Below are 19,884 nucleotides of genomic sequence, written 5' to 3' on the forward strand. Positions count from 1 at the left end.
GGGACCATGCCCCTGACTCGTCTCCCCATTGGCTGTGGCTAAAGTCAGCAGAACCAATCCTCTACTTACAGCTGTCACCTTTCCATTACGTCAGGGCCATGCCCCTAGGCTTCCCCCCATTGGCTATGGACCAAGACCGGCAGAGCCAATCATCATGACGAGTTGTGATCCGTCAACAACCTGGATATATCCTCGCATTACATCACCCCCCCCCCCCCCCGGTGTAAACAGTCAGCCGTCTCGGCTGGGAAAAGGGGTGACAGGCCGAATCCCTTTGAATAAATCTTAGGGCGTCTAAGACGCATTAACAAGGTAAGGGGGAGTAGGCGTCAACGCGCCGAGGAATTTAAAACATTAAAACAACAGACATACATTAGGGCGCCCCTGTAGCGCAGTAACACCAGGGTGACAGACCGCAAGGCAAGCAGTATTAGCGAAATGGGAGAGACTTCGACCGTGTACGCGACGCCGGACCCTCTCCTCCCTTCGTTTGTGGTTGCCTCGCCGACTGTTCAGCAGGAGGTGGTTGCCGTGGAGAAGAAGAAGAATTTTCAGTTTCCGTTGTATCTGGGACAGGCCCTGTTGGAGGTGGAATGTCCGGGGTCTCGTCGTCCTTCAAAACCTGTTCATCTGCGGGGGGTATAACACAGCCCCGCTGGGGATCAATCGGCGAGGCAAGTGGCACATTCGGCACGCCAAACCCCGGCAGGTCAACAAGTGGAGATGAAGGACCAGCACGCGGGTCAACGTAGGGCTTGAGCCGCGACGAATGGACATACCAACGACGTTGGCCATACTGGATGCGAACACTCTGGGGATTCCGAATGTCCACCAGCCTCACAGGCCCCCGCCAAGGCTTGTGCAGTTTAGGGGACGTACCCACTGGCACCTGAGGGCAATGGAGCCATGCCATATCGCCCACCAACCAAGGCATGTCAGTTCGCGATCGACGCGCATACCTCTCGTTCTTTGCCTGTGTACGGGCCATCGCACATCTGGCAGCCTCTCGCGCCTCCGTAACACGTTTAAGCGAGTCCCGCACGTGGTCAGGCAAGGAAGGGGACAGTTGTTTCCCCGCTGCACCAAGTTGCACATCAATCGGGGGTACATTCTCACGGCCATACATCAGGAAAAATGGTGAATATCCTGTGGATGCGTGCGGAACCATGCGGTATGCCGCCAGGACGCCCAGTATGTACAAGTCCCAATCGGTTTGTTTTTCACTCACCATGTGACAAAGCATGGCCGAAAGGGTGCGGTTAAATCGTTCCACCATGCCATCCGTTTGCGGATGGTAAGGGGAAGTGCGGATTTCCTTTGTACCCAAAGCAGAGCACACGTCTTTGAGCAATTTGGAGAAGTTACGTCCTTGATCTGTGAGCAGCCCTTCGGGTGCTCCTTTATCCATGACGTATCCATTCAAGAAAGCATCGGTGATGGATGAGGCCGTTTGGTCAGGCAAAGGCCAGGTCATAGGCCAGCGAGAAAAATATTCGACCCCGACCAAAAGGTATTTATTTCTCCTAGCCGATGGAGGGAACGGGCCTAGGATATCCAGAGCAACCAGCTCATTAATACGGGATACCTCGATCGAACGTAGGGGCGGGATATAATTTTGACGAGGCGGTTTCCGCTTTGCACAATCATGGCATGACCGGATAAAGTTAGTGACATCTGCTGTCATGCCGGGCGAAAAGAAATCCTGCTGCATCGCGGCCAATGTTTTCTGCATGCCGAGGTGCATCAGCTTGTCGGCGTGCAGAGCGTGGCGAAGGGATGTCGGCACAACCAGGCGTGAACAGTCAGACAATCCATCCGTACACATCAGTAATCCCGCCTGGCCCCGAAACAACTGCCATTTCCATCGCCAAATGAGATCTCGGTTTCCCGATCAGCTCCCGCAGCGGAGCCAGAGAGGCATCAGCCTCCTGCTCGCGTAGCCACACCGAGTGCGGCAAATGCAGCGTATCGTCGGCGCCAACGGATACATCCTGGCCTTCATCATTCGACATCGCCCCCATGACCGGACAGGGCGAGGTAGGCAGCGCCGCACAGCGGTGCGTACCCGTCAGACAGGCGCAGGGAAGAGTCGGGGGCAACCTAGAGAGAGCGTCCGCGTTGCCATGGCGAGTACCCTTGCGGTACGTGATATTGAAGGAAAACTCCTGTAATGATTCCAACCACCGAGCCAATTGACCGGACGGTTGTTCCAATTTCAAAGAATATTGCAAGGCAGCGTGGTCAGTGCGCAAGAGGAATTTCCTTCCATACAGATACGGCCGTTACTGGCGAACAAAATGAACAATTGCTAGCAGTTCCCGTCGCTCACACAATATCGCGTCTCGGCAGGGGACAGAACCCTGCTGCCATATGCCACCACTCGCTCGACCCCGTCTTTCCATTGCGACAAAACGGCTCCTATGCCGATATCGTTAGCATCCGTGTCAAGGATGAACGGCTGGGAAAAGTCTGGGTAGTCGTGCGTCGGAGCGGTGGCCAGGTGATCCCGGAGAGATTGAAAAGAGCGCTCCTCTTCCGGGCCCCATTTAAATCTCTTATTTTCTCCGTCAGAACATGCAGCAGCTTAGCCAGCATCAGGAAATTCTTAACAAATCGGCGATAGTAGGATGCGAACCCTATAAACCGCCGTACGTCGCCCACTGAAGTGGGCGTGGGCCACTCTCAACACACGCCGTTTTCTGAGGGTCCGTGGACACACCGTCAGAGCTGACGATGTGTCCCAAGTAGCGGACGGATAGTTGCAAAAGGTGGCACTTTTTTGGTTTAAATTTTAGGTCAGCCGAGCACATCCTCTGAAAGACAGTCTCCAGTCATTGGAGGTGTTCTTCAAAGGTGCGGCTGAATACGATGATATTGTCCAAATATATGAGGCACGTTTCCCACTGCAGCCCCGCTAGCACCAGTTCCATCAGGCGTTGGAACATCGCCGGTGCTGCATTCAAGCCCATAGGTAGGCGGTTAAATATTCTTAGGTTTTTTCGGTAAAGTCACGTAGATAAAAAATTTAAATTAATAAAAGTAAAATAAAATTTAATCACGACGTTTCGGAGGCAACACAAGCTTCCACCGTCAGGTGGAACCGTCACAGCACGATAGCTGTATCAAGTAAGAGAAATTCCAAGAAAACAGTCCTTGTATATATACTGGTTGAGGGTGGGAGGAGCCAAGGTAGGCCCTGGATATTATTAATGTGAGGTTCGGTGCTGCTGAAGCATCACGGATTTTATTTACTGTACTGAATCGGACTTGGATCCTACTTTAAGTTTTACCACACATATTTGGCAAATTTAGAATTAATCCCAGCAACGTAACAAAAGTGCTGTTTCATCTACATAACAAAGGCTCAGTCCCATTCACAGCAGCCGCCCTTTACATCAGTCGCACCTTAACAACTCTTAGAACCTCCCAGTTCAACCATTCTACACAACAAAGACTCATTTCTTGGCAGCGTTTTCAGCCGCACCACCTCTACATAACAAAAGGCTCAGTCCCATTTACACGCACCTTTACATCAGCCGCACCTAGTTTACACAACAAAGGCTCATTCCTAACAGCGTGCTTCAGCCTCACCGAACCTCACATTAATAATATCCAGGGCCTACCTTGGCTCCTCCCACCTTCAACCAGTATATATATATATATACAAGGACTGTTTTCTTGGAATTTCTCTTACTTGATACAGCTATCGTGCTGTGACGGTTCCAGCTGAAGACAGAAGCTTGTGTTGCCTCCGAAACGTCGTGATTTTATTTTATTTTTATTTTACTTTTATTAATTTAAAAATTTTATCTACGTGACTTTACCGAAAAAACCTAAGAATATGAATCATTGCAGTCACGAAAGCCTCAAATCTAAAATTAGGCGGTTAAACTCAAAGAGGCCATGTGGCGTGTGGAACGCCGTTTTCGGTCTGGACGCGTCATCGAGAGGAAGCTGCCAAAACCCAGATGACAGGTCAAGGGTAGAGAAAAAATTTGCCCCTGACAAAGCGTCCAACGAGTCGTCCATCCGTGGCAAGGGGTATGCGTCCACCACGGATATGTTATTCAATCGGCGGAAGTCTACACAAAATGTCGTCCCACCATCCTTTTTCTTAACCAGCACCACCGGCGCGCCCCAAGGACTGTTGGACGGCGAAATTATATCGGCCGCCAACATGTCGTCCACCACACCACGCACGTGTTCCCTTTCTGCAGGGCTCATGAAATGCGGGTGCATATAAATCGGTCCCGCCGCACCGGTGTGTTGATATGGTGCAACAAGAGCGAGGTATGGCCCAAATCCAAATCTTTTTTACTGAAAACGTCAGCGTACTCCGACAATAATGAATTCAAGGCGCTCCGCTGCATGGCCGACAAAGACGTATTTTCCCCACACAAATCTGCGATCCATCGATCGTCCGAACAATCAGATCATGGCCCGCCAGCGGCCATTTTTGTGGGTTGTTCACCCTCAAAGCTGGTGAAATCGGTAGTGGCGTGAGCCAACACCGAGCCAGCCGGGACGACGACCCGGTCCGGGCCCCCATTTAATACTTGTATAAACGGGGCCTGACCAGGCCGAACGATAGTTTGAGCCTCCACTAGGGAAAAGGATTTTGCCACAGAATTCGACGGGGACAACAGCACACCCGTTGCACCGTCCAATAACTTCCGGTAACGCAGCGGAATAAGCATTTGTGAGCCTGATGGTACTTCTACCGTGACAGCAACAATTGCGTTAACAGCGTTTCCTGGGGGCGAACGGCCCAGCAGGGACGGCAGGAACGACATTCTACGGCCCCCTGGCATTTTCAAGCAACCTTTGTCGACGAGTATTTTAACGGGCATGCGGCGAAGGAAATCGCTGCCCAATAGGCATGGGACGACCAATGAACGTGAGATCAAAACTGGTTCCTCCGCGGTGATATTCCCTATAGCAATACGCACATCTACTCGCCCCAAAATACCCATGCTACCCCCATTTGCAGCAACGCACCCGTCATTAGCCGGTCGCATCCACGACGTAGGAATGGACAGGAGATGAAAAATAACATCGGAAATGAGCAGACGCGCCTGTGTCCACCAAAATACGGACATCGATCCCATCGATGGTACCCTGTACCATCGAGGACCCCGACGCGGCTGCCACCACTCTACGGGCCAATTTCTTCCATTGTGTAACCGAGTGCGGCATCGACACAGGTGACCCACAATTCCCTTCCGGAGTGCAAACATGCGTGCAAGTGGATGGGTGATGTGTCAAGACCTGCCGGGTGTCCGAAATGTGCCGACTTGCCCGAGGGTGCCGTGGATCCGCATCCGGTGGAGGAGATGGAAGTCGGCCCTACGGGAGCTGAGGAGATTGAAGTCAGCAGCGGCATTCCCGGGTGAAATGGCCTCGTCGGCCACACTTAAAACACGTGGCCGCCGCTGCCCGACGGTCGTTCGCCCCGGTCCCCGCTCGTGGTCGTCCGGCCCCATTACGCTGCTCGCGTGGCCGGCGTTTCGGGACCCAGTGAGGAACAGCAGCCATCACCTCGTCGTCGCTGGAGTCGTTGGAGCCGTGGACGACCCGACGTGGAGACCACCCCAACGGTGGCCCGTCTATCTCATGATCCCCCGTCCATGCAGCCATCTGATCCCAGCATTTGAGGTTGAACTTGGCGTCCAAGCAGCGCGCCGCCCATCGAGACGTAAGCGGTTCATGGCCGCACACCGGTAATGAGATGTTAAGTTCCTGGGCTAACTCAATCAGCTGGAAAGGATGAGAGGATCCAGGAGATCGGCTGACGATTTGGGGTAGGCAAGCGCTAATAGCACCCCTCGGTAAGCCAAGGGCGATTCTTCCACTCCTCGACGACACTGCATAAATTTCCTGGTAGCCACCATCGGCGGCTCGTAGAACTCCGCCATTTCCGTGAAAGCGTCACGCAGTGTCTTCTTCTTACTCGCCAGGATGGATCAGAAAACTGCCAAGGAGACATCATCCAACAGCGTGGGCAGAGCCTCCAGCGCCTCTGCCTCCGTCGATCGCACCGACCGAAAGGCTGACTCGAACCGCCAAGTGAATGCGCTACAGTCGCCCCCGGCGACAAATTCTTTCATTTGAGGAAGGCGATGGCCACGGTGAATGTCCGAGGCCTCGAGCGTCTCCAATCCCGCTCCCCACGCAGTACGCGGCTCTGTCAAGATGGCGTCCGGCGGCCGCGTGGCAGCAGCCCCGCCCAAGATGGTGTCCGGCGGCCGCGTGGCAGCAGCCCCACCCAAGATGGCGTCTGGCGGCTCCGTTGCAGCAGCCCCGCCCAAGATGGAGGCCTCTCCCTCCGTGGCAGGAGTAATGGCGGACGTCGTTTCCCGCTGAAAATCTTGATCATCGGCCCTTGGGTGAATTCCACGCGGCCGACCGAGGGCCGCTGATGACGCGACCGCTGTTACAAAATTTAGCAGGATCGCATGGAGCAATTTTATCTGTTCCGCCAGCCGACGCCACCCCTCGTCTGCAGCCGGAGACGTTGTTTTGCCGGCCTGTCGGCGATGAGTGGCGTCGGGGAGAGCAGCAGACAGAGGTAGAGGACCCGCAGCTCCCACTAGCTCGTCCTCGTCTGCCTCAACCTCTTCCTCCGACGGAGGGTCCGGTGGGTTTCTCTTCTTGAGGTGCTTGGACATTTTGTAAGAATCGTCCAAACGGTCTCAAGAGACACTTCTGTCACCAATGTAATAAAGGTCGTTGAAGCGACTTCTGGAATCCGGTCTTTATTCGTCTTTCATTACAACACTCTTTCACACTTATCTCGGCCTCGCTGTGCGCTGTGTTGCACCGCTAGTCGAGTAGATAACCTTGCGTTCAATAAACCCTCGGAGCCAGGATGAACGTCCAACTCCAATCGTCATTTATTGATTTTAACAAGGTAAAACTGGTGAGAAAACACAGATACAGTATCTGTTATAATCCAGAAACACCAACACAATGAACACCACAGCATCAGAACATTGTCTTAGATAACAATAGATCCTGGACGGACCAGGCCCCTACATTACCACTGAACAACTAGACAAAGCACAAGCCGGTGCGTTGCATACAGGCACATCGTGTATTCATCCCACTGCACCCCAAATGTACAGCATTACACATAACACTAAACTGTGGATGAGATACTTCGTCATCTTTACTCTCAGGATCGCAACATAGGCACAAGTCTGACTCGACCTACTAAATCACAAGTAACATCCACAATAAGGAAAGTCGCAGGCTTCGTTACTAACTAGGCCTCAACAACAGCGGCAGCTGCAGCAACAACAGCGGCAGCTGCAGCAACAACAGCAGCAGCTGCAGCAACAACAGCAGCAGCTACAGAAACAACAACAGCAGCAGCTGCAGCAACACCAGCAGCAGCTGCAGCAACAACAGCAGCTGCAGCAACAACAGCAGCAGCTGCAACAACAACAGCAGCTGCAACAACAGCAGCAAGATGGCGGCGGCGTGTGCGGCCGCGTGTGCGTTGTGTGCGTTGTGCTGCATGGGTGTGGGCTGTGCGTGAGAGTGGGTGAGGGTGAGCTGCGTGTGAGTGAGCTGTGTGTGTGTGTTTAAATTTAGTGTTTTAAAGATGTCAATTCACCTGCTGTGTATCTTACTACTGTCCCTCCCGGCCATATCTAGTGCCACACTCAACTCTACAAACGGCTACCCGCGTTACTTCGCGTCAATACTTATTGCTAAATTTGCAACTACACCTGCTAATGAAACAACTTTTAGACACTTCTACACTCCATCATTATATCCTTTTAAACCCTATCTTTGTCCCATTACTTCACCAGCACTCCTTCTAAACTTCATTCTGCTCTTAAAAATAACACCATCTGCGAGCTGCTGCTATTCGTCCAAGGTTCGTCGCTCTTCATCCTTTCACAGAAAATACCTGTGCAAACTATTAATTCTACTTTTCTTATTTCTGGGTGGTATTGAGCTTCATCCTGGACCAAATGTAAAGAACTCATATAATTCTGTAGATTTTTCTGGCAGAAAAGGTGTTGGTGTTCTACATGTCAACATCAGAGGGCTTTTGATTAAATTAAGTCAACTAAAACTAGAAGTAGCAAATCTTGACCCGGACATATTTTGCCTAACAGAAACATTTCTCACTCCTGCCGTCAATGACTTGCAGATTACGATTGACAACTACAATCTTTTTCGGCTTGACCGAGGATCTAAAGGAGGTGGAATTGCCATCTATGTTCGTAATACTATTGCATGTTCACCAGCTCACTCCTTGTTTAAAAAATGTTGCTTTGAAGGTCTGGCTCTCAGAATAACTCTCCCTAATAATCAACACATATTGGTAGTGTGCTGCTATAGACCGCCTAGTGGGAAGGATGTTGAAGCTGCATCTGCACTGAGAGAGCTTCTTGGGGGCCTCCCTAAAGGTGAAATAGTTTTAGTGGGTGATCTAAATTGGAATTGGCTAAACCCGCCGGCCGTGGCCACAAATTTTGCAGATGAATTTAACCTGTTTCAATTAATAAATGTCCCCACAAGACCCAACCTAAAAAATCCGGGACAGTCATCTCTGCTTGACTTCCTATTGACAAATGCCCCTCACAATTTCGCACTGACTGGTGTTCTAGGTAATAACCTTAGTGATCACTCCTTCATTTTTGGGGTGAGATCATCAGCCAGACCCAAAGCCCCCCCTAAATTGGTTGAGAAGCACTCCATGAGACACTTCAGCACTCAGGCATTTACTAATGATGTGCTTCACTCGGATATTGACAAGGTCTGTGATATTCCAAACCTGACTACGGCTTGGGAGACCTTCAGGTACACGTTTCTCCAAATTCTTAACAAACATGCTCCGTTGGTTAAATTTAAAACTAAAGGCAACCGTCCACCATGGTTTGATCCTTTGATTACAAAGCTCATGAAAACTAGGGACAAGGCTTGGGCATATGCTCAGAAAAGTAATTTGGTCAATGACTGGCTAGAATACAGGATTTTAAGGAATAGATGCGTCAAAAAAATACGGCATGCAAAAAATAACTACTTTTCTTCCACTCTCCTTGAATCTCATGGAAATGCCAGGATTTTCTGGAAAACAATCAAATGTATCGAAAAGGCATCCAAAACAGATCATCTGCCCGTTCAGCTTAACCGAAATGGGGAATATTTTTCAGATCCCCAAAAAATAGTTGACAATTTTAACCTTCATTTTTCTGAAGCTGGTACCCTATTTGATAATGTATTGAGAGTCACCCCTGCTCATGCAAATTCCTACACCCCTATCCAAACATTAAGCGAATTTAGTTTTCAGCCAATCCACGAAAGTAGTGTTCTGAAACAACGGTCCTACCTCAAAGGGTCCTCCTCTACCGGAGCAGATAGTATTCCCGTCTTTGCTCTACTAAGTGTTGGTCACCTAATATACAAACCTATAGCCCATATTTTCAACCTGTCCATCAAAGAAGCATCAGTTCCTCTAGAATGGAAACATTCCTATGTTCGTCCACTTCACAAAGGGGGCCCTAAAGATGATCCAAATAACTACCGACCTATCTCAATTTTGTCCCCGTTGATGAAAATTTTTGAAAAATTATTGACCTACCAAATTAGCAGTTTCCTGTCCGCCAACAATCTATTACATCTAAAACAATCTGGGTTCCGAAAAAAATACAGCACCACATCTGCTGCATTAGACTCTCTGAATCACATTTACAGTAGCCTTGATAATAAGCAGTACTGCGCCTGTCTTTTTCTTGACTTGTCCAAAGCTTTTGATACAGTAGACCACAACATCCTGCTTAGTAAAATAAGTTGCCTCGGTTTTTCCGAAAACACAGTAAAATGGTTAAAAAATTACCTCTTTTCTCGCACCCAAACTGTATTCACAGAGGGTTGGAGGTCAAACAGTGTTAAGATAACAAAAGGGGTTCCACAGGGTTCCATTCTCGGCCCCCTCTTGTTCTCTCTTTATGTAAATGACTTGGGCACTGAACTGGATTATTCCAGGGTAAATCTTTTTGCAGATGACACGGTACTGATTACTGCTGGCCACTCTCCGGATGACGTGATTGCTAAGCTCCAGAGTGATTTCAACAAACTACAACATCAGCTAGTTGCTCTTAAACTAGTCCTAAATCCTGCCAAAACCAAGGTGCTATGCTTCTCACCAGGACTAAAGCGGGAAGTTATTTTTCCCCAATTACATACCTTAAATAATGATCAAATAGAGCAAGTCAAGATCTATAAGTATCTTGGGGTCATCCTGGATTCAAAACTGAATTTTGAAGATCACATTGATTATATTGGGAAAAAGACAAAAAATAAAATTAGTTTTCTATATCGACACAAGCACTGCTTCCCCCCTATGTTCCGTTTGGAATTGATTAAAGCTACCATACTGCCTCTACTTGATTACTGTGACATTGTGTATAAATCAGCCCCAAGTACTGTACTGAAGAAGCTTGACTCAATGTATCACTCGGCCTTAAGATTTGCATTGAACTGCCCATATAGGACTCACCACTGTGATCTCTACATTGGGTCAAACTTAACATCTCTAAATGTTCGACGGCTTGTGCACCAGATGTTATTTATTCATGATGTACTTGCAAAAAAATCTGCAGATTACCTGTTGGATATCGTCTCTGTTTCAAAGAACAAATTTGACCTAAGGTCTACACTCATTTACCAGCTTAATATTCCCTTTTGCCGTACATATACTGGAGGAAGGGCCTTTGCTATTGATGCCCCCAGGGTCTGGAATGCTGTTGCAAATAAATTGAAACTTGAGTCACTACCTATGAGATCTTCACTCAAAACTGCTCTAGAGGAGTTGTACACCCCTAGCTGCCAGTGCTATTCTGTGACCTAAAATAAAATGTTTCGCTGCGGATGATCGCTACAAAGTATGACCTGTGTTTTGATTTAGTGTGCTGATCTTAAAGGTGCATTGAAAAATTACAATACTCCGATTGATGCTCCTGCTGTTAGGGAATGACTCATGCAGCCAGCTATGGCTGCAGGGTTTTGGTAGTACATGTTGTTTATGCCATTTATTGTGAAAATTCCGTCACAGTTCCTATGATTGCTTTTTCATTGCTTTCATGGCTTTATTTTGGTGATTTCGAAAAGTGTATTGGTTTGGCCATGTTTGTTTGTTGTAGTGCGGAGTTAGACTGATGGCCTTAATCTAAGTTGTCTTGTGGTTGTTGTTGTTGTTTGACTTGCATCCCACTGAGATTTTTACACACAGCGTTGGTGTACGGTGTTTTTTCTGCAATATTTTTGCTGTCTTTTCTTGAATTTTCTGTTTGCACTTAGTCACATATTCCCTTTAAGATGTTTTTTGTTCATGTTTTTGTTTTTTGTTTGTTGCGGTTGCACCCGATTCAAGAGCTGAATGGCTCACAGGGCTATACCTAATAAATGAACTTGAACTTGAACGGCACCATAAAGGCATTTACATCACTATAACGGTCATTCCAACATTACAACAGCATTGCCAATATTATAGGAATATAAACAACTTACAAACAATGCTTCTTAAGCTCCCACAATGGACAAGTGCGGCTGTGGTCTCACTGAGATGCCATGCGTGCCGCCATCTTGACTTATCTGTGTAATGGCCGACGCCCGCGTGGTACAGTGGAAATCTAAAATCGTAACTTCCTGGTCACGTGACCAAAATTATCATCAAAAAACGGGAACTTCCTGTGAACGTACGCTCCACATCTGCCGTGAGGCAAGACAACACTGCTGACAGACAGCTTGAGAGGGATAGAAAGAGAGAGACGCGCGCAGCCACGTGGCAGCCTGGACCCCCGCTCTCACGTGGCCTCTTCCCTTCGTTAGTTCCAGTTCTGACCACATGTTGTTCGTCTCCACCCCTATTTAATACTCGGGTCACGTGGTACATTTACACCAATCCTGGTTAGCCTCTATGGAATCTTCCAGACTCCACCGTAGGCTCCCGGGACTACGCCCCTGACTCGTCTCCCCATTGGCTGTGGCTAAAGCCAGCAGAACCAATCCTCTACTTACAGCTGTCACCTTTCCATTACGTCAGGCCCACGCCCCTAGGCTTCCCCCCATTGGCTATGGACCAGGACCGGCAGAGCCAATCATCGTGACGAGTTGTGATCTGTCAACGACCCGGATATATCCTCACATTACACACACGCAACACAACATACACACACGATTATACACACACAACTCAACATACACACACGATTATGCACACGCAACTCAACATACACACACGATTATACACACGCAACTCAACATACACACACAATTATACACACGCAACACAACATACACACGATTATACACATGCAACTCAACATACACACACGATTATACACACGCAACACAACATACACACACGATTATATACACGCAAAACAACATACACACACGATTATACACACACAACACAACATACACACACGATTATACACACGCAACTCAACATACACACACGAGTATACACACACAACTCAACATACACACACGATTATACACACGCAACTCAACATACACACACGATTATACACAAACACAACACACAATTATACACACGCAACTCAACATACACACACGATTATACACACGCAACTCAACATACACACACGATTATACACACGCAACTCAACATACACACACGATTATACACACGCAACACAACATACACACACGATTATACACACGCAACTCAACATACACACACGATTATACACACGCAACTCAACATACACACACGATTATACACACGCAACACAACATACACACACGATTATACACACACAACTCAACATACACACACGATTATACACACACAACACAACATACACACACGATTATACACACGCAACACAACATACACACACGATTATACCACGCAACTCAACATACACACACGATTATACCACGCAACTCAACATACACACACGATTATACACACGCAACACAACATACACACACGATTATACCACGCAACTCAACATACACACGCGATTATACACACGCAACTCAACATACACACACGATTATATGCACGCAACACAACATACACACACGATTATACACACACAACTCAACATACACACACTATTATACACACGCAACACAACATACACACACGATTATACGCACGCAACACAACATACACACACGATTATACACACACAACTCAACATACACACACGATTATACACACGCAACACAACATACACACACGATTATACACACACAACTCAACATACACACACTATTATACACACGCAACACAACATACACACACGATAATACACACGCAACTCAACATACACACACGATTATACGCACGCAACACAACATACACACACTATTATACACACACAACTCAACATACACACACTATTATACACACGCAACACAACATACACACACGATTATACGCACACAACACAACATACACACACGATTATACACACGCAACTCAACATACACACACGATTATACACACGCAACTCAACATACACACACGATTATACACACACAACTCAACATACACACACTATATACACACGCAACTCAACATACACACACGATTATACACACGCAACTCAACATACACACACGATTATACACACGCAACTCAACATACACACACGATTATACACACGCAACTCAACATACACACACGATTATACACACGCAACTCAACATACACACACGATTATACACACGCAACACAACATACACACACGATTATACACACGCAACACAACATACACACACGATTATACACACACAACTCAACATACACACACGATTATACACACTCAACACAACATACACACGATTATACACACACAACACAACATACACACACACGATTATACACACGCAACACAACACACACACGATTATACACACGCAACTCAACATACACACACGATTATACACACGCAACTCAACATACACACACGATTATACACACGCAACTCAACATACACACACGATTATACACACGCAACTCAACATACACACACGATTATACACACGCAACACAACATACACACACGATTATACACACACAACTCAACATACACACACGATTATACACACGCAACTCAACATACACACACGATTATACACACGCAACTCAACATACACACACACGATTATACACACGCAACTCAACATACACACACGATTATACACACGCAACTCAACATACACACACGATTATACACACGCAACTCAACATACACACACACGATTATACACACGCAACTCAACATACACACACGATTATACACACGCAACTCAACATACACACACGATTATACACATGCAACTCAACATACACACCGATTATACGCACGCAACTCAACATACACACACGATTATACACACGCAACTCAACAACACACACACGATTATACACACGCAACTCAACATACACACACGATTATACACACGCAACTCAACATACACACACACGATTATACACACGCAACTCAACATACACACACGATATACACACGCAACTCAACATACACACACGATTATACACACGCAACTCAACATACACACGCGATTATACGCACGCAACTCAACATACACACACGATTATGCACACGCAACTCAACATATACACACGATTATACACACACAACTCAACATACACACACGATTATACACACGCAACTCAACATACACACACGATTATACGCACGCAACACAACATACACACACGATTATACACACGCAACTCAACATACACACGCGATTATACACACGCAACTCAACATACACACACGATTATATGCACGCAACACAACATACACACACGATTATACACACACAACTCAACATACACACACGATTATACACACGCAACACAACATACACACACGATTATATGCACGCAACACAACATACACACACGATTATACACACACAACTCAACATACACACGATTATACACACGCAACAACATACACACACGATTATACACACAACTCAACATACACACACGATTATACACACGCAACACAACATACACACACGATTATACACACGCAACTCAACATACACACACGATTATACACACGCAACACAACATACACACACGATTATACACACACAACTCAACATACACACACTATTATACACACGCAACACAACATACACACACGATTATACACACGCAACTCAACATACACACACGATTATACACACGCAACTCAACATACACACACGATTATACACACGCAACTCAACATACACACACGATTATACACACGCAACACAACATACACACGATTATACACACAACAACTCACTACACACACGATTATACACACGAACAACAACATACACACACGATTATACACACGCAACACAACATACACACACGATTATACACACGCAACACAACATCACACACGATTATACCAACTCAACATACACACACGATTATACACACGCAACACAACATACACACACGATTATACACACGCAACACAACATACACACACGATTATACACACACAACTCAACATACACACACGATTATACACACGCAACAACATACACACACGATTATACACACACAACACAACATACACACACACGATTATACACACGCAACACAACACACACGCGATTATACACACGAAACTCAACATACACACACGATTATACACACTCAACACAACATACACACACGATTATACACACGCAACTCAACATACACACGCGATTATACACACGCAACTCAACATACACACACGATTATCACACGCAACTCAACATACACACGATTATACACACGCAACTCAACATACACACACGATTATACACACGCAACACAACATACACACACGATTATACACACAACTCAACATACACACACGATTATACACACGCAACTCAACATACACACACGATTATACACACGCAACTCAACATACACACACACGATTATACACACGCAACTCAACATACACACACGATTATACACACGCAACTCAACATACACACACGATTATACACACGCAACTCAACAACACACACACGATTATACACACGCAACTCAACATACACACACGATTATACACACGCAACTCAACATACACACACGATTATACACACGCAACTCAACATACACACACGATTATACACACGCAACTCAACATACACACACGATTATACACACGCAACTCAACATACACACACGATTATACACACGCAACTCAACATACACACACACGATTATACACACGCAACTCAACATACACACGCGATTATACGCACGCAACTCAACATACACACACGATTATGCACACGCAACTCAACATATACACACGATTATACACACACAACTCAACATACACACACGATTATACACACACAACTCAACATACACACACGATTATACACACGCAACACAACATACACACACGATTATACACACGCAACACAACATACACACACGATTATACACACACAACTCAACATACACACACGATTATACACACGCAACACAACATACACACACGATTATACACACGCAACTCAACATACACACACGATTATACACACGCAACTCAACATACACACACGATTATACACACGCAACTCAACATACACACACGATTATACACGCAACACAACATACACACACGATTATACACACACAACTCAACATACACACACGATTATACACACGCAACACAACATACACACACGATTATACACACGCAACTCAACATACACACACGATTATACGCACGCAACTCAACATACACACACGATTATACACACGCAACTCAACATACACACACGATTATACACACGCAACACAACACACACACGATTATACACACGCAACTCAACATACACACACGATTATACACACTCAACACAACATACACACACGATTATACACACGCAACTCAACATACACACGCGATTATACACACAACTCAACATACACACACGATTATACACACGCAACAACACAACATACACACACGATACACGCAACTCAACATACACACACGATTGATACACACGCAACTCAACATACACACACGATTATACACACGCAACACATACACACACGATTATACACACGCAACTCAACATACACACCGATTATACACACGCAACTCAACATACACACACGATTATCACACGCAACACAACATACACACACGATTATACCACACACTCAACATACACACACGATTATACCACCACAACAACACACGATTATACCACGCAACACAACATACACACACGATTATACACACACAACTCAACATACACACACTATTATACACACGCAACACAACATACACACACGATTATACACACGCAACTCAACATACACACACGATTATACACACGCAACACAACATACACACACGATTATGCACACGCAACTCACATACACACACGATTATACACACGCAACACAACATACACACACGATTATACACACACTCAACATACACACACGATTATACACACGCAACACAACATACACACACGATTATACACACGCAACACAACATACACACACGATTATACACACGCAACTCAACATACACACGATTATACACACGCAACTCAACATACACACACGATTATACACACACAACTCAACATACACACGATTATACACACGCAACTCAACATACACACACGATTATACACACGCAACTCAACATACACACACGATTATACACACGCAACTCAACATACACACACGATTATCACCAACACAACATACACACACGATTATACACACGCAACTCAACATACACACACGATTATACACACGCAACACAACATACACACACGATTATACACACGCAACACAACATACACACACGATTATACACACACAACTCAACATACACACACGATTATACACACTCAACACAACATACCACGATTATACACACACAACACAACATACACACACACGATTATACACACTCAACACAACATACACACACGATTATACACACGCAACTCAACATACACACACGATTATACGCACGCAACTCAACATACACACACGATTATACACACGCAACTCAACATACACACACGATTACACACGCAACTCAACACACACACACGATTATACACACGCAACACATACACACACGATTATACCACACAACTCAACATACACACACGATTATACACACGCAACTCAACATACACACACGATTATACACACGCAACTCAACATACACACACATATAAACCGCAACTCAACATACACACGCGATTATACACACGCAACTCAACATACACACACGATTATACACACGCAACTCAACATACACACACACGATTATACACACGCAACTCAACATACACACGCGATTATACACACGCAACTCAACATACACACACGATTATACACAGCAATTCAACATACACACGCGATTATACGCACGCAACTCAACATACACACACGGATTATACACAACGCAATCACCATACCCACACCACGTATTATCCCACCGCAACTCAACATTACACACGCGATCTTATACACACGCAACTCAACCATACAACACACGATATACACCCCGCAACCTCAGCATACACCACAACACGGATTATACACAACGCAACTCAACATACACACACACGATATTACACACGCAACTCAAACATACACACGCGATTATACGCACGCAACTCAATATCACAACACCGATTATGCCCCACGGCACACCTCAACCTATACACACGATTATTACACACACAACTCCAACATACACACACGATTATTACACACGCAACTCAACATTACACTCACCACGCTTATACGCACGCAACACAACATACACACACGATATACACACGCAACCCTCAACATCCACACCGCGATTATACACAACGCAACTCAACACATACACACCACCGATTATTATGCACGCACAACAACATACACACACGATTATACACACACAACTCAACATACACACACTATTATACACACGCAACACAACATACACACACGATTATATGCACGCAACACAACATACACACACGATTATACACACACAACTCAACATACACACACTATTATACACACGCAACACAACATACACACACGATTATACACACACAACTCAACATACACACACTATTATACACACGCAACACAACATACACACACGATTATACACACGCAACTCAACATACACACACGATTATACGCACGCAACACAACATACACACACTATTATACACACACAACTCAACATACACACACTATTATACACACGCAACACAACATACACACACGATTATACACACGCAACTCAACATACACACGCGATTATACCACGCAACTCAACATACACACACGATTATACACACGCAACTCAACATACACACACGATTATACACACGCAACACAACATACACACACGATTATACACACGCAACTCAACATACACACACGATTATACACACGCAACACAACATACACACACGATTATACACACGCAACACAACATACACACACGATTATACACACGCAACACAACATGCACACACGATTATACACACACACCAACATACACCACGATTATACACACGCAACACAACTACACACACGATTATACACACGCACACAACAACACACGATTATACACACACAACTCAACATACACACCATTATACACACGCAAACACATACACACGATTATACACACACAACAACACACACACACGATTATACACACGCAACACAACACACACGCGATTATACACACGAAACTCAACATACACACACGATTATACACACTCAACACAACATACACACACGATTATACACACGCAACTCACATACACACG

The 19,884-nt window shown here is 45.7% G+C and overlaps 1 protein-coding gene across 1 annotated transcript in view; it reads left to right on the forward strand.

The window, feature by feature from the left end:
- The first annotated feature begins 5,958 nt into the window (after positions 1-5,958).
- LOC133351793 (uncharacterized) overlaps positions 5,959-19,884 on the forward strand; it is a 50,095-nt gene continuing 36,169 nt past the window's right edge. The window contains exon 1 of the mRNA XM_061567326.1: positions 5,959-6,066. Within this exon, the coding sequence (XP_061423310.1) occupies positions 5,959-6,066 (108 nt within the window). The remainder of the gene's footprint in view (positions 6,067-19,884) is intronic.

Source organism: Lethenteron reissneri, chromosome 38 (assembly GCF_015708825.2).
Source record: "Lethenteron reissneri isolate LAM-NWPU_2019-01 chromosome 38, ASM1570882v1, whole genome shotgun sequence".
NCBI lineage: Eukaryota > Metazoa > Chordata > Hyperoartia > Petromyzontiformes > Petromyzontidae > Lethenteron > Lethenteron reissneri.